This window comes from Canis lupus, chromosome 25, assembly GCF_048164855.1.
Source record: "Canis lupus baileyi chromosome 25, mCanLup2.hap1, whole genome shotgun sequence".
NCBI classification, from domain to species: Eukaryota; Metazoa; Chordata; class Mammalia; order Carnivora; family Canidae; genus Canis; species Canis lupus.
The window spans coordinates 6,413,248-6,431,496 of NC_132862.1; the positions used below are offsets into that span (position 1 = coordinate 6,413,248).

The 18,249-nt window shown below is 38.4% G+C and overlaps 1 protein-coding gene across 1 annotated transcript; it reads left to right on the plus strand.

Annotated features, from left to right (window-relative positions):
* The first annotated feature begins 11,580 nt into the window (after positions 1-11,580).
* LOC140616947 (olfactory receptor 5BS1-like) lies at positions 11,581-12,721 on the plus strand. The gene has a single exon (XM_072797602.1). The coding sequence runs from the start codon at positions 11,792-11,794 to the stop codon at positions 12,719-12,721; it is 930 nt and encodes a 309-aa protein (XP_072653703.1). The 5' UTR covers positions 11,581-11,791.
* Positions 12,722-18,249: the final 5,528 nt, after the last annotated feature.

An 18,249-nucleotide genomic window follows, 5' to 3' on the forward strand; every position in this document is an offset into this window, starting at 1 on the left:
CATTAAAGGCATTCAAATTGGCAAAGAAGAAGTCAAACTCTCCCTCTTCGCTGATGACATCATACTCTACATAGAAAACCCAAAAGCCTCCACCCTAAGATTGCTAGAACTCATACAGCAATTCGGTAGCGTGGCAGGATACAAAATCAATGCCCAGAAATCAGTGGTATTTCTATACACTAACAATGAGACTGAAGAAAGAGAAATTAAGGAGTCAATCCCATTTACAATTGCACCCAAAAGCATAAGATACCTAGGAATAAACCTAACCAAAGAGGTAAAGGATCTATACCCTAAAAACTATAGAACACTTCTGAAAGAAATTGAGGAAGACACAGAAAGATGGAAAAATATTCCATGCTCATGGATTGGCAGAATTAATATTGTGAAAATGTCAGTGTTACCCAGGGCAATATACACGTTTAATGCAATCCCTATCAAAATACCATGGACTTTCTTCAGAGAGTTAGAACAAATTATTTTAAGATTTGTGTGGATCAGAAAAGACCTGAATAGCTAGGGGAATTTTAAAATAGAAAACCATATCTGGGGACATCACAATGCCAGATTTCAGGTTGTACTACAAAGCTGTGGTCATCAAGACAGTGTGGTACTGGCACAAAAACAGACACATAGATCAATGGAACAGAATAGAGAACCCAGAAGTGGACCCTCAAATTTATGGTCAACTAATATTCAATAAAGGAGGAAAGACTATCCATTGGAAGAAAGACAGTCTCTTCAATAAATGGTGCTGGGAAAATTGGACATCCACATGCAGAAGAATGAAACTAGACCACTCTCTTGCACCATACACAAAGATAAACTCAAAATGGATGAAAGATCTAAATGTGAGACAAGATTCCATCAAAATCCTAGAGGAGAACACAGGCAACACCCTTTTTGAACTCAGCCACAGTAACTTCTTGCAAGATACATCCACGAAGGCAAAAGAAACAAAAGCAAAAACGAACTATTGGGACTTCATCAAGATAAGAAGCTTTTGCACAGCAAAGGATACAGTCAACAAAACTCAAAGACAACCTACAGAATGGGAGAAGATATTTGCAAATGACATATCAGATAAAGGACTAGTTTCCAAGATCTATAAAGAACTTATTAAACTCAACACCAAAGAAACAAACAATCCAATCATGAAATGGGCAAAAGACATGAACAGAAATCTCACAGAGGAAGACATAGACATGGCCAACATGCACATGAGAAAATGCTCTGCATCACTTGCCATCAGGGAAATACAAATTAAAACCTCAATGAGATACCACCTCACACCAGTGAGAATGGGGAAAATTAACAAGGCAGGAAACCACAAATGTTGGAGAGGATGCAGAGAAAAGGGAACCCTCTTACACTGTTGGTGGGAATGTGAACTGGTGCAGCCAATCTGGAAAACTGTGTGGAGGTTCCTCAAACAGTTAAAAATAGACCTGCCCTACGACCCAGCAATTGCACTGTTGGGGATTTACCCCAAAGATACAGATGCAATGAAACGCCGGGACACCTGCACCCCGATGTTTCTAGCAGCAATGTCCACAATAGCCAAACTGTGGAAGGAGCCTCGGTGTCCAACGAAAGATGAATGGATAAAGAAGATGTGGTTTATGTATACAATGGAATATTACTCAGCCATTAAAAATGACAAATACCCACCATTTGCTTCAACGTGGATGGAACTGGAGGGTATTATGCTGAGTGAAGTAAGTCAGTTGGAGAAGGACAAACATTATATGTTCTCATTCATTTAGGGAATATAAATAATAGTGAAAGGGAATATAAGGGAAGGGAGAAGAAATGTGGGAAATATCAGAAAGGGAGACAGAACCTAAAGACTGCTAACTCTGGGAAAGAACTAGGGGTGGTAGAAGGGGAGGAGGGTGGGGGGTGGGAGTGAATGGGTGACGGGCACTGGGGGTTATTCTGTATGTTGGTAAATTGAACACCAATAAAAAATAAATAATAAATAAATAAATAAATAAATAAATAAATAAATAAAAAATAAAAAATGCAGTTAGTAAAAACATAGTTTTATAGCATAGGTGAAATATTTAATCGGGAAAATACACATAAACTTGACAGTCAACAGATTATGAATTTTTATCATATTTCATTTTAATCTTCTGCATAATAGAGTTTTTCAACTTTTATAAAGCATTTCCTAGAGTTAAAAACTATCTCACATTCGACTTCATTTTAATTCCCATTTTGTATTTGAGAAGTTTAGGTCTTAAATAGGTTTCATAGCCAGTAATCAGCAAGAATTCTGACTGAATCTAGTGTTCATTTTACCATCAGAGAAGCTGTTTTAGAACTTTAAAACTTATATAACCAAGGAATATATTGGGGTCATTCATCTTCCCTCATTCACACTGGTCTCAACCCCAAGCTCCTTATTTACACATATATTTATCATCTTATGTGAAACACTGGGACAAGAATTGGATGTAAAATCAGAAAACCTGTCCTGGTCCTAGTTCTGAGACCATCTAGGTATGTGATCTTGTGTAAGTCATGTTCTGTGAGAAGATACTAAACATCTTTTGTTAGATGTATTTTGGGTATTCAGTGTTTGCTGATGTGATTATAAAATGGCATTTTTATTTCATGTTGCAAAGTTTGCTTATTTATATGAAATACAAAAATTTAATTTTTGTATGTTGACCCTATTAGTGGCAAACTTTCTAAATTCCTTTACTAATTTTAGTAATTTTTCTGTAGATTCTTTTGACTTTTCATATAGAAAATCATAGTATCTTTGAGTGATGGCAGTTTTCATTGTTTACAATGCTTACACCTTTTATTTCTTTTTCTTGCCTATTGCAATGGCTAGTACTCTGATATAAAGTTGAAGCTATAGTAGCAAACATCCATGTCTCGTTCCCAGTCTAAGGGAAAGGTTCTAAACATTTCCCCATTAAATATGGTTGCTGCAGATTTTGAGGACACTTCTATCTTTAGTTTTCTGATAGATTTTAAAAGTGAAAGGGTGATGTATTTAACATAATTCTTCTGCTTCTCTTGATACTATCTTACTATTTTTCCCTTTTTCTGATTGATTTTTCAGATGCTAAACCACTTAGTAATATTGAATTATAATTTTTATATGTTTACTGGATTATATTTGTTAATATTTTGCTTTAGGGATTTTACATCTAAGATCATAAGAGAGACTGGCCTGTAGTATTCCTTTCTTATAATGATTTTGTCAGTTTCAGTGGCAAACTTATGTTGGCCTCATAAGACAAGTTGGGAAGTGTTCCTTATTTTTAGTCTCCAGAAAAGTTCGTGTAATATTGATACCATTATTTCTTTAAAAGTTTTGAATATTCACTGGTAAAGTCATTGGGCCTGGAGTTTTCCTTGTGAGAAGATACTTAATTTCAATTATTGATGACTAGATATGAAATCTTCTTCTCTTGTTACAATCTTTGTTTTATTTTTTTTTAATTTATTTTTTATTGGTGTTCAGTTTACTAACCTACAGAATAACCCCCAGTGCCCGTCACCCATTCACTACAATCTTTGTTTTAATCTTGTTTGGGATACCTGGCTTACTCAGTCAGAAGAGCATATGCCTCTTGATCTTGGGGTCATGAGTTCGAGCCCTTCATTGTAGAGATTACTTAAATAAATAAAAGGCTTTTTAAAAATATAGTTTGTCTGATTTAAGTATTGCTACTCTGGCTTTCTTTTGATATCCATTTTCATGATAAATGTTTCCCTGACCCCTCACTTTCAATCTGCAGATGTCTTTAGGGCCTAAAATGAGTCTCTTGCAAAGAAGGACAATATATCATAATAAAGGGAACAATCCAACAAGAAGATATAACAATTGTAAATATTTATGCATCCAACATGGGATCACCCAAATGTATAAAACAATTAATAACAAACATAAAGGAACTCATTGATAATAATACAATATTAGGAGACATTAACACCTCATTTATACCAAATGGACAGATCACCAAAACAGAAAATAAACACAGAAACAATGGTTTTGGGAAAAAAAAAAAAAAGAAACAATGGTTTTGAATGATAAACTGGACCAGGTGGATTTAACATACATATTCCGAACATTCCATCCTAAAATAGAATATGCATTATTTTCAACTGTACATGGGACATTCTCCATAAGAAATCACAACATATGAGGTTACAAATCAGACCTCAACAAATACAGGAAGACTGAAATCATACCACTCACCTTTTCTGACCACAACGCTATGAAACTTGAAGTCAACCATAAGAAAACAGTTGGGAAGACCACACATACATGGACACTTCACTACATGCTACTAAAGAATGAATGGGTCAACCAAGAAATCAAAGAAGAAAATAAAAACATACATGGAAACAAATGAAAATGAAAACCTTTGAGATGTAGCAGGAGTGGTCCTAAAGGGGAAGGATATAGCTATACAGGCCTACCTCAAGATGTGAGAAAAATCTCAAACAAACAATCTAACTTTACACCTAAAGGAGCTAGAAAAAGAACAAACAAAGCCTAAAGCCAGCAGAAGGAAGAAAATAATAAAGATTAGAGCAGAAATAAATGATATAGAAACTAAAAAACAAAACAATAAGACAATAGAACAGATCAATGAAACCAGGAGCTAGTTTTTTGGAAAAGAATAATAAAATTGATAAACCTCCAGGCAGACTTATCAAAAAGAAAGAGAAAGGACCTAGATAGATAAAAAATCACAAATAAAACAGGAGAAATAACAACGATCACCACAGAAATACAATTATAAGAGAATATTATGAAAAATTATATACCAACAAATTGGGTAATGTGGAAGAAATGGATGCACTCCTAGAAACATATAAACTACCAAAATTGAAACATGAAGAAATAGAAAACTTGAATGGACTGATAACTGACAAAGAAATTGAATCAGTAATCAAAAAACTCCCAACAAACAAAAGTCCAGGGCCAGATGGCTTCACAGGTAAACTCTACCAAATAAAAAACAGAAAAGGAAGGATAACTTCCAAATTCATTTTATGAGGCCAGCATTACCCTGATACAAAAACCAGATAAAGGGCAGCCCTAGTGGCCCAGCGGTTTAGCGCCACCTTCAGCCCGGGGTGTGATCCTGGAGACCCGGTATTGAGTCCCATGTCGCGCTCCCCGTATGGAGCCTGCTTCTCCCGCTGCATGTGTCTCTGCCTCTCTTTCTCTCTGTGTCTGTCGTGAATAAGTAAATAAAATCTTAAAAAAAAAAAAAAAAAAAAAACAGATAAAGACTCCACTAAAGGGACACCAGGGTGGCTCAGCGGTTGAGAGTCTGCGTTCAGCTCCTGGAGTCCTGGGATCGAGTCCCGCGTCGGGCTCCCCGCATGGAGCCTGCTTCTCCCTCTGGCCATGTCTCTGCCTCTCTCTCTGTTCTCTCATGAATAAATAAATAAAATATTTTTTAAAAAGACTCCACTAAAAAAGAGAACTATAGGACAATATGCCTAATGAACATGGATGCAAAAATTCTTGATATACAACAATACATTTAAAAAAACATTCACCACAATCAAGGGGGGTTTATTCCTCGGTTGCAAGGGTAGTTCAATATTTGCAAATCAATCAACATTATAAACTACATTTTTTTTAAGATTCATTTTTTTATTTATTCATGGGGGGGGGGGGGGTGTGGCAGAGACACAGGCAGAGGGAGAAGCAGGCTCCACGTAGGGAGCCGGACTCCAGGATCACACCCTGGGCCAAAGGCAGGCGCTAAACCGCTGAGCCACCCAGGGATCCCCTAAACTACATTAATACAAGAAAGAATAAGAACTATATGATTATTTCAATAGATGCAGAAAAAGCATTTGACAAAGATTAATATTCATTCATGATAAAAACCCTCAACAAAGTAGGTTTAGAAGGAACATACCTCAGCTTATAAAGGCCATATATGAAAAACCCACAGTTAATACCATCTTCAATGGGGAAAAATTGAGAGCTTTTCCTCTACAGTCAGGAAAAAAGACAGGGATGTATACTCTCACCACTGTTTTTTAACATAATACTGGAAGTTCTAGCTGCAACAATCAGGCAAAAAAAAAAAATAGAATAAAAGAAGGAAAGGAGAGAGAGAGAAGAAAAGAAAAAAGAAAAGAAAAAAGAAGAAAAGAAAAGAAAAGAAACAAGCAAGCATCCAGGGATGCTTGGATGGCTCAGTGGTTGACCATCTGCCTTCAGGTCAGGTTATGATCCCAGGGTCTTGGGATGGAGTCCTGCATCAGGTTCCCTGCATGGAGCCTGCTTCTCCATCTGCCTATGTCTCTGCCTCTCTCTGTGTATCTCTCATGAATAAATAAATAAAATCTTTTTAAAAAATAAGAAAAGGCATCCAAATTGACAAGTCAAACTTTCACTATTTGCAGATGACATGATGCTGTCTATAAAAAACCTGAAAGACCACCCAAAACCTGCTAGAATTAATCAATGGATTCAGTAAAGTTGCAGGATACAAAATCAACATACAAAAATCTGTTGCATTTCTGTACACCAATAATGAAGCAGAAGAAAGAGAAATAAAGGAATCTATCTCATTTACAGCTGTACTAAAAACTATAAGATACATAGTAATAAACCTAACCAAAGAGATGAAAGATCTGTACTCTGAAAACTATAAAACACTAATGAAAGAAATTAAAGATGATGCAAAAAATGGAAAAACATTCTAGGCTGGCTCATGGTTTGGAAGAATAAATATTGTTAGAATGTGTATACTACCCAAAGTAATCTACCCATTTGATGCAATTCCTATAAAATACCACCAACATTTTTCACAGGGCTAGAATAATCTTAAAATTTGTATGGAGCTACAAAAGACCCTGAATAACCAAAGCAAGCTTGGAAAAGAAAAACAAAGCTGTAAGCATCATAATTCTGGACTTGTAATTATATTACAAAGCTGAAGTGAACAAAATAGTATTGTACTGGCACAAAAATAGACACATAGATCAATAGAACAGAAAAGAAAACCCAGAAATGAACCCTCAATTATATGGTCAGTTAATCTTTGACAAAGATTTCTTTGGAAAGAATATCCAAAGGGAAATAGTGACTTCATAAAATGGTGTTGGGAAAACTGGACAGCTACATGCAAAATAATGAAACTGGATCACTTTCTTACACCATACAAAATAAATTCAAAATGGATGAAACACCTAAATGTGAGACCTGAAACCATCAAAATTGTAGAGAAGAAAACAGGCAATAACCTCTTTGAGGGCAACCATAGCAACTTCTTTTTTATTATTTTTATTTATTTATTTATTCATGAGAGACACAGGGAGAGAGAGAGAGGCAGAGACACAGGCAGAGGAAGAAGCAGGCTCCGTGCAGGGAGCCGGACATGGGACTTGATCCCATGTCTCCAGAATCATGCCCTGGGCTGAAGGTGGCACTAAACCACTGAGCCACCCAGGCTGCCCGGCAACTTCTTTCTACATTTGTCTCCTGAGGCGAAGAAAACAAAAGCAAAAATAAACTATTGTGATGCCTCAGCTTTGCTTTTCCTTTTCAAGGTTGCTTTGGGTTATTTGGGCTCTTTTTATGATTCCATACATATTTTAGGATTGTTTGTTTTAGCTCTGTGAAAAATGTTATTGGTAGTTTGATAGGGGTTGCATTAAATTGTCTACCAGGTGTTGTATGGAAGTGTTGAATCACTATATTGTACACTTGAAACTGATATTATGTTGACTGACTGGAATTTAAATAAAAACTTTTTAAAAAGAAAGTATGATTTAGTTAGTCTTATAAAGATATATGAAACATAATTCCTCAAGATTTTATAGTTGTTTCTCAAACAGTTGCATAGATTTCATGTACTTCTTAAACATCCCATGAATCATATAAAATACAATCACAAAATGCAAAAAAATAAAGATAGCTCCGTGAAGCTAGATCGTGAAGTAAAGACTGTGTAGTAACAAAGCCACAGCTATCTTAGTAGAAATGTAGCAGGAGGGATCCCTGGGTGGCACAGCGGTTTGGTGCCTGCCTTTGGCCCAGGGCGCGATCCTGGAGACCCAGGATCGAATCCCACTTCGGGCTCCCGGTGCATGGAGCCTGCTTCTCCCTCTGCCTGTGTCTCTGCCTCTCTCTCTGTGTGACTATCATAAATAAATAAAAATTAAAAAAAAAATAAAAATAAAAAATGTAGCAGGAGAAGTGAATCGTTATTGTTGTTAGCCACTGAAATTTTGGGTCACTTGTTATCACAGCAGAAGGTGGCCTAAGCTGACTGATACATTCAATTTCCCCTTCTGTAGATCCATAAGCTACTCTTTAACTCTGAGCTGCTCCACTCCTCCTTCATCCAGTATAGATCTTACTGTCAACAGGTAAATTTTTGTGAGGTTATTTCCTTTTGTGGGGCTCATAACATATCGCTAAGCCTCTTTACCCAGTCCAGAACATCCTGGGCATCTAGTCTTCTGGGAGTCAAGGGAAAGCCTTCACTGAGTCCATCAATGCTCACCAATCAACCAGTCTTTAGAGGTAACAGAAAAAGAGAGATGACAGTGGACTGAGAAGTGAATGAGGAGGAGACTACAGTATAGAGTATACTCCTCTCCCCTTAAAAAAGAAAAATTGGCTATAAAGAGAAAGACAGGGAAGTTCTTGGGAACTCCACCAGCCTGAAGTCTGATATGCTTTCTTATATACTCCAGATGGTTTCTCTCTCATTCCCTGTTACAGAGGAGTAAATTCTAGCTTGTGGAAGTAAGCCAAAGTTTTGGTTTCACCTTTATTGTGTCTGTACTCACCACCTGTTTCCTTAGCAGAGTAGGTCCTTTTCTGCTGCAATGCTGGCCCTAGGGAAGCTGACTCTCTCTGGAGGAGATAAAGGCTACGAATTCTGCCCATTATGTTTTAAAATGGAAAAAACTTGAGCAATAACAGTGCTAAAGCACAATAGAGAGCAATACAACAAAATTAGAGAAATGAACATTTTCTCAGTGAAGTAGGAGTCAAGAACCTGAGCTGAAAGCTAGAGAAGCAAGTGTTGAGAAAGGAGTGTCTTCATAGGAGTAATGAATTTTTAAATTGTGTAGACCTTGTGTTTGTGTGTGTGTGTGTACATGTTCACATTCAAAATCCAAGACCTGTCAGAGACGAGACAAATCCTTTACAGAACTTCTTGATCTCCTGCTTCTTAGTTAGTAAAGCAATTTGTGGCCAGGAGCTTTCTGCATTTGTATACCCTCAGCCAGACCTCTTTTGGCAATAGCCATATCAGTAGCCACTTTGTCCTATGACCAGTGGCCCCTTTGGCTCTGGTTAATGCTGCCTTTCCCATGGGCAGTGAACAATTCCTGACTCTCTGGAGGCTCTTCTCACCATTCCTCCCTAGGGCCACCTGGCACGAGATCCTGGAGATTTAATGAAAGAAGAAATACAAGTCACACAAACTGGCCAGGAGCTCTCCTCAGTACGTAAGGGAAAAAAGAAGAGAAAAATCCAAGTCTTAAGAGATCCACCTCCAGAAAGATCCACACCAGAATACTTTGGCTCTTAACCACTGCCTCTCTGTCTCTATCTCTCCTCATATTATTGGCCGGAAAACAAAGTCCAGTTTTCGTGGAACCTGGCTTGAGATCTCTCATCTCCAGCCATTGGAACCACATCTCCTTCCAGCAACAGTGTCCTGTAGCAGGCAGCCTGGCTGGAAAACCAGAAGACACATCAGAACAAGAGCAGTCCTGCTCAATAAGGTTGGTTAAAGCCTTAGAGGCATATTGATATATGTAACAGGGGACTTTCTATAGAGAGATCTCTGGCCCAAGCCCCTCTAATTTATGCAGGACCTAGATTAGGGTAGTATCTTTCTCAAAGTCAGACATAGCTACTTCTCAGATAATAGCTGAACTGGAAGATTAAGTCTTTTGCTCTTTGTCCATGTAGAGTCTTTCTGTTCTGTTTCTTTATGTATCAGGTTCTAGACACACACACGAAAGTTAGGCTTTCATTTTAAATGGGAATGTGTTACTGGGCTACAAAGCCAGATAAAGAGTAGGAAGGAGATTTCCCGAGAGGATTGAAAATGAAAATGGTGGAGAATAGAAAAAGAGATTCTTAGTCCTTCTGGCAATGGAATCCCTAGTTTACTGTGTTTTAGAAAGCTTTTAGTAATGGAAACTTTTGCTCCAATTAAATCCTACTGCCAAATCAAGTATGATAAATAAAGAAGAGATGAGGCAATTGAAGTGGATGTGAGGGCCCAAAGACACCTCTAACTCCTCACTCCTCAATACTTAGAGTGGCCCCTAAAGCATTACAACAGAATATATAGGGTTCCATTCAACACACTTTGAAAACATGGCCTTAGTAGTGTTCTGGGATCATAAGTATGAGGGATTTCAATGGGGCATTAGGTTCAATCCCATGTACCCAAGCAGAACCAAACTACTGAGATGCCCAGCAGTGATGGGGAAAAGACCACAAAACAATTTGCTCTTTAGGAGTTCAGCTTCCTTTGCCCTGGGACTTTTCTTTCACTTCAATCCAATTTTCTCTTTGCCTTCCTCTCTAAAGAAAACAAAGCTAGGCGGAGAGTTTCCTGAAAGTCTCCAAGTCATTTCTTTACAAAAAAGAGACGTATTCAGTGGGAAAATAATTTTACATTAGAGAAACTATTTAAAAGAAAAAATGCCCACAAGCCTACTCCCCAATAGAGAAGTCTTTTCTTTTTGTTCATATGTTAAAATTTTTATTATTGCATAATATGGTGTGAGCTATATGGTTTACAAAAATATTTATTTCATTTACTCAATTTCATAAATGAACACAATAAGGCTTAAATAAACTGAGTAACTTTTTAAAAATAGATTTTATTTATTCATTCGTGAGAGACACACAGAGAGAGGCAGAGACATAGGCAGAGGGAGAAGTGAGACTCAATCCCAGGACCCCTGGATCACTACCTAAGCCAAAGGGAGATGCTCAATGACTGAGCCACCTAGGCTCCCTGAAACTGAGTAACTTTTAAGTTGATGATACCATTAGAATGTTTGAGCTAAGACTAAAATTAAGGTTACTACTCTAAGACTAGTTCTTTTTCCACTTCAGTAGCAGCTAACCCAGAACTGTAGAGACCACTGTCTAAGTATCAGAGCCAAGGCATATTGAAATATAATTTAGGTGAACTCCCTATTAGCAAAGTTGCTTGTGACCCCAAAACAACACAAAACTCAGCTTGTAACAATCAATTCAAAACCACCAATCAGACTAGTTGGAACATCTATTCTAATCCCAACCTCAACATCATTTTACTGAGACCTGAGGCAATGCATTCTCCTTATGTATAAAATAAAGGCTGTAAAGTCTGCTATGACACCACCCTTACTTGTTGTGAGTCTATGACCTTACTATTCTGAGAAGGAATCATTTGCCCATGGGGCCCCCTAGATTTTGGCTATAAAAGGTTTTTTGGGCTTAGCCACTGGGGCTTTTCTCCCTTTTTTTGACATACCCGACTTGCATGTGCCTGGTATTTTTATCAAAAGAGTGATGAGGTAGGGTGAAGGTATAGAGATCATGACAAGATAGTGCTACTAGTTAGAAAAGAAGGGCAAGTGAAGACATTGTATCTGAGAAGACACTTTCTTATCTCGAGTTTCCTGTTTTGGTCTATAGGTAAGGAGATATATTGTCTGTGAGTAGAAAATTCTTATTCACTGAGAAAGACTCAGATCAATGTCTTACCAAGTGGAGAAATCATTCATTTCTTTTGAGGGACAGAATCTCTAAGCAGCCATGAAAAACGTCAGTATAATTACTGAATTTGTCCTTCTGGGATTGTCTAGTGATCCCCAGATCCAGACTATGCTCTTTGTGCTGTTCCTGGGGATTTACCTTCTGACTTTGATGGGAAATCTGGTGATGATCCTGGTGATCAGGGTTGATTCTCATCTCCAAACACCCATGTACTTCTTCCTCGGACACTTATCCTTCCTGGATCTCAGTTTCTCCTCAGTCACTGTGCCCAAAATGCTACAGAACTTCTTATCTCAGAAGAAAAGCATCTCGGTGTGGGGTTGCATCACTCAGAGTTTCTTTTTCACTCTCTCTGGAGGAACAGAAGCTTGTCTGCTCTCTGTCATGGCCTATGACCGCTATGCTGCCATCTGCTACCCTCTGGTCTACACCATGGTCATAAACAGGCCTCTCTGTATTGTGACTGTGAGTATAGCTTGGACAGTGGGATTTCTGATTTCCTTGATGAATATTCTTTTCATCTACAAGTTACATTTCTGTGGGTCCAACATTATCCCCCATTTCAGCTGTGAGCTACCTCCGCTCTTTCCTCTGTCCTGTACAGATCCCATTGTCAATGAGATTCTTCTAGCAGTGTCATGTGCGTTTCTGGGACTGCTGACACTTCCCCTAATCCTCTTCTCTTACTCCAGAATCATTTCTGCCATTCTGAACATCCGCTCCTCTGAGGGCCAAGCCAAAGCCTTCTCCACCTGCTCCTCCCACCTCACCGTGGTACTCTTGTTCTATGGGACAGCTCTATTCAGGTACATCAGCCCTGCCTCAGGCTCAGTGTTGGAGCGAGTGGTCTCCATTCAGTACAGTGTGATCACATCTTTGGTGAACCCCCTCATCTACAGTCTCAAGAACCAAGAGGTGAAGGCAGCTCTGCAGAGGATGCTAAAGCAACAAAAGTGTGCCCTGGGGTAGAAAAAAAAGCTGTGTCATTCGGCTCAGAAATAGAACAAAATTATCTCTAAAGAAGAATGATTTTTATAAGCCTAGAGCACTTGGGGAAGTTGCATTTCAATTAAATTCAAGTGTTTGTCTGGACTTCAAAGCAAATAAGCTCTCACAAAAATGGAGGCCAGGGAAAGAATTTGAGGTATGGGCTCCTATCTAGCAACCCTTTACAAAATAATCTGAGAGAAGGATCTTGGCTTCATCTGAGAAGACAGCAGATGAGGTGTATTTGGAGCAGAGTAGGATGTCTGACCAAATTGATTATTTCTGGAGTGTCTTTGAAGATGTTTCCAGAAGAATTTGAATCAATGAGCTGGATAAAGAAGATTGCCCTCACCGATGTGACTATCATGCACTCTGTTCAGGGCCCAAATAGAACAAAACTGCAGTGGCAGGGTGAATCTGCATTCTCTGCTTGAAGTGGAACATCCATCTTCTCCTACCTTCAGGCATTGATGTTCTTATTCTTGGGCCTTCAAACTCAGATTAGAACTTACAACACTGGCTCCCCTGATTCAGGCTTTTGGTTTGGACTGGAATTATACCACTGGCTTTTCTGGTCTCCCAGCTTGCAGACAGCAGGTCATGGGATTTCTCAGCCTCCATAACCATGCCAGCCAAGCCACCGTAATAAATCTCTTATTCTATTCTATTCTATTCATTCTGTTTTCTGGAAAAGTGTGACCAATACAGCAGGAAAACATAAAAAAGAAAAATTAATAGATTGCCTATTTTGTTTTCCCTAAACTCTCCTACTTGGGGGCTTACATTTAAAAATAAAATTATGTGCATGTGCGCCTGTGAATCACTATTTTTGTATCCTTTGGATACAAATAAATTTTGGAACAATTGACATCTATCTATCTATCTATCCCACATCTTCTTTACCCATTCATCAGTTGATGCACATTTGGGCTCTTTTTGTGTTTTGGCTATTGGTGGATAGCACTGCTATAAGCAATTGCACTAATAGGTATTATCCAAAGGAGTATATATATATATTGAGGTGGCAAGGCATATTAATTTCTTTAGGGTGGACTTTTCAATCAATAGAGTTGGAATGATTAGCTATCCATGTAGAGAATTAATGAAACTTTATCCTCACCTACCATATGCAAAGGTCAATTCCCGTTAGACTAAAGTATTAAATGTGAAAAGGGAAACTATAAATCTTTTATAAATGTGGATGGAACTGGAGGGTATTATGTTGAGTGAAGTAAGTCAATCGGAGAAGGACAAATATTATATGGTTTCATTAAAGGGGAATATAAAAAATAGTGAGAGGGATTAAAGGGAAAAGGAGAAAAAATGAGTGGGAAATATCAGAGAGGGTGACAGAACATGAGTGACTCCTAACTCTGGGAAACGAACAAGGGGTAGTGGAAGAGGAGGTGGGCGGGGGAATGGGGTGACTGGGTGACTGGCACTGAGGGGGGTACTTGACAGGATGAGCACTGGGTGTTATACTATATGTTGGCAAATCGAACTCCAATAAAAAAATATACAAAAATATATAATAGGGCAATGTATTGATAATAAAGAAGGATTTTTTAAAACAAGATATGAAAAGCGGTAAGTACAAAAAGTTGATAAATACAATTGTGTATATGTGCAATATATATATAAATACAATTATATTAAAATTATGAACTTTATCAAAAATCTCAGCAGAATGAAAAGACAAGCCACAAAGTAGGAAAAATATTTGCCACACATATGAATAGCAAAGTTCTAGTATACTACATTATAAAAAGAAAAAAATTATTCTGATAAGAAAATGAGCAAAAGAATAGAACAGGAACTTGACAGAAGAGGAAATCTATTCTGTAAGTTCCTCAGCCTTAATAGTAATCATACAAATTAAAACCACAATGAAAAAATACCATTAAACAAGTATTAGAATGGCAAAACATAAGAAACCCAATAAAATGAAGCTTTGGTAATAATGTCGAACAATGAGGACTTTCATTTTGGGTAACGTTTTAGCTACCCATTATGTGATAAAGTTACTTCAGCCCAGAATTCCACAACTAGGTATTTATCCTAGAAAAACTCATACTCACTACACCAAAATAAAAGTACAAGAATGTTTGTGGTAGCACTGTTTGTAATAACCAAAATCAGGAAATAACTCAAATGGCCATGTACAATAGAAATAGATAAATTTTGATATATACATACTGTGAAGTGAATATAATCAATGAAAATGAACAAACTAGTCATATGAAATAGCATGAATAAATTTCAAATATAATATGAACAAAATGATAGGTAATACATTCCTCTATTCATATAAAGTTCAAATAAAGGCAAACAGAACTGTACTATTTGGAGATGCATATATAAATGGTAAAACCAGGAGGAAAATTAAGATGATAGAATAATAATGGGACCCTATGCCTGCCTCATCCCTTAAACACAGCTGGATCAAATCATTCTGAACACCCAAGAAATCTGAGGACTGAGAGAGCAAACTGCACATATAGAGGGTGAAAAACAGCCATATTGTGGAAGTTAGGAGTTGTGGAGAGTTGATTTGGGAGAGAAAAGAATTGGGAGTACTGCAGAGGGGAGCCCTAATCACAGAGAGAGGAAAGAAAGAGAGAGAGAGAGAGAGAGAGATACACAAGGGATTGCACAAGAAAAACTCTTCCCCAAAACCATTGACTGGGAAAAGGAGGCGCTGTTTATCACAAGAAGCACCCTTAAGCCCACCAGACATGACCCCAGCGATGGTGTAGATTTCTAAAACTTCAGACTTTGAGCTCTGCTGCTTATGATAAACAGCTCCTGTAGATGTGCAACTTCTTTTCTGGGACAAATCGGCACCAGCCACAATGCAATGGGACCCTACCCCAGAGTATCAGCATGGGTCTAGCCAGGCTGGGTTCCTAAAACTTGGGAGTTTTTGAAATCCATCCACAAACCTGAGATAAAACACAGGAGTACTGTGCCACCAGGCAGGCAGGCAGCTTGGACACAGGGTGAAAGCAGGGTTCTGATAGAATCTTGGAACACAAGAGGGAGATTGTTTGCTCTTCTGTGAGAGCTTCCTGAACAGGAGTGGGCGCAAACTGCCCTCTCCAGGGTTGAGAGAGTCTGGTGATGCCATACACTTCCCTCCTCAACAGCAGGGACAGACTTCAGTGAGCAACACAGTGCCCCCTCAGTGGAGACCACAGCCTCTTACACCAAGCCCCATCCCACTGCACCCTGCAAGTGCACCTTTATTAGGGCAAGTTAGCCTGAGAACCAGCATAGCAGGCCCCTTCCCCAGAAAATGAGCACAAACCCTCTGCACGCGCCAAGTCTACTGATAATAGAATGATGCAAAGCTTCAGCTCTAGTGGAAATAGGATCAGGTTTGTTTTAAGAAGCAATCCAAAGCACACCTAGTTAAAATGCCACACATTGAACAAGGTCCAAACACATTGCCACAGAGACTAGAAAGGAACTGACAAAATCAACAAATCAATTACTTTATAGGTAATACAATGGTACTAAATTCTTCTCAATCAATAATTACCATGATGCGATACCACCCACACCTGTCAGACTGGCTGAAATTACCAATTTCAAGATGTTGGCAAGAATGCAAAGGTAGGGGACAACCCTCTTACACTGTTGGTGAGAATGCAAACTGGTGCAGCCACTCTAGAAAGCAATTCGGCAGTGTGGCAGAATACAAAATCAATGCCCAGAAATCAGTGGCATTTCTATACACTAACAATGAGACTCGAGAAAGAGAAATCAAGGAGTCAATCCCATTTACAACTGCACCCAAAAGCATAAGATACTAGGAAAAGCATAAGATACTAGGAATACCTAAAAACTACAAAATACTTCTGAAAGAAATTGAGGAAGACACAAAGAGATGGAAAAATATTCCATGCTCATGGATTGCAAGAATTAATATTGTGAAAATGTGAATGCTACCCAGGGCAATTTACACATTCAAAGCAATCCCTATCAAAATACCGTGGGCTTTCTTCAGAGAGTTGGAACAAATAATCTTAAGATTTGTGTGGAATCAGAGAAGACCCCAAATAGCCAGGGGAATATTGAAAAAGAAAACCAGAGCTGGCGACATCACAATGCCAGATTTCAAGTTGTACTACAAAGCTGTGATCATCAAGACAATGTGATACTGGCACAAAAACAGACACATAGATCAATGGAACAGAATAGAGAACCCAGAAATGGGCCCTCAACTCTATTGTCAACTAATATTCGACAAAGCAGGAAAGATGATCCACTGGATAAAGCACAGTCTCTTCAATAAATGGTGCTGGGAAAATTGGACAGCCACATGCAGAAGAATGAAACTAGACCATTCTCTTACACCATACACAAAAATAAACTCAAAATGGATGAAAGATCTACATGTGAGACAAGAATCCATCAAAATCCTAGAGGAGAACACAGGCAACACCCTTTTTGAACTTAGCCACAGCAACTTCTTGTAAGATACATCTATGAAGGCAAGGGAAATAAAAACAGAAATGAATTATTGGGACTTCATCAAGATAAAAAGCTTCTGCACAGCCAAAAAAAAAAAAAAAAACAGTCAACAAAACTAAAAGACAACCTACGGAATGGGAGAAGATATTTGCAAATGACATATCAGATAAAGGGCTAGTATCCAAGATCTAGAAAGAACTTATTAAACTCAACAGCAAAGAAACAAAAAAATCCAATCATGAAATGGGCAAAGGACATGAAGAGAAATCTCACAGAGGAAGGCATAGACATGGCCAACAAGCACAGGAGAAAATGCTCCGCATCACTTGCCATCAGGGAAATACAAATCAAAACCACAATGAGATACCACCCCACACCAGTGAGAATGGGGAAAATTAACAAGACAGGAAACCACAAATGTTGGAGAGGATGTGGAGAAAGGGGAACCCTCTTCCACTGATGGTGGGAATGTGAACTGGTGCAGCCACTCTGGAAAACTGTGTGGAGGCTCCTCAAAAAGTTAAAAATAGAACTACCCTACAACGCAGCAATTGCACTACTGGGGATTTACCCCAAAGATACAGATGCAGTGAAATGGCAGGACACCTGGACCCCAATGTTTATTATAGCAGCAATGTCCACAATAGCCAAACTGTGGAAGGAGCCTCGGTGTCCAGGGAAAGAAGAATGGGTAAAGAAGATGTAGTCTATGTATACAATGGAATATTAGCGATTAGAAACGAGGAATACCCACCATTTGCTTCAACGTGGATGGAACTGGAGGGTACTATGCTGAGTGAAGTAAGTCAATCAGAGAAGGACAAACATTTATATCGTCCCAAACTGTGATTCTTTTACTTCACCTCTCATCTTTTACTTTTCTCCAATACCCTGCATTTCTAAGCATGTTTTCAAATTTGGATTCCTATGTCTCCTTTTACCTGTTACAGGCTTAAAAGCTCTTTTATATTTTTTTTCTAGAAATGCAAATACCATTTTTAGGTGAGGCAAACATGGAAAACCAAGTTTGGGTG

Coding starts and splice junctions, on each gene's coding strand:
- LOC140616947 (XM_072797602.1), top strand. CDS start 11,792: ATGAAAAACGTCAGTATAATTACTGAATTTGTCCTTCTGGGATTGTCT.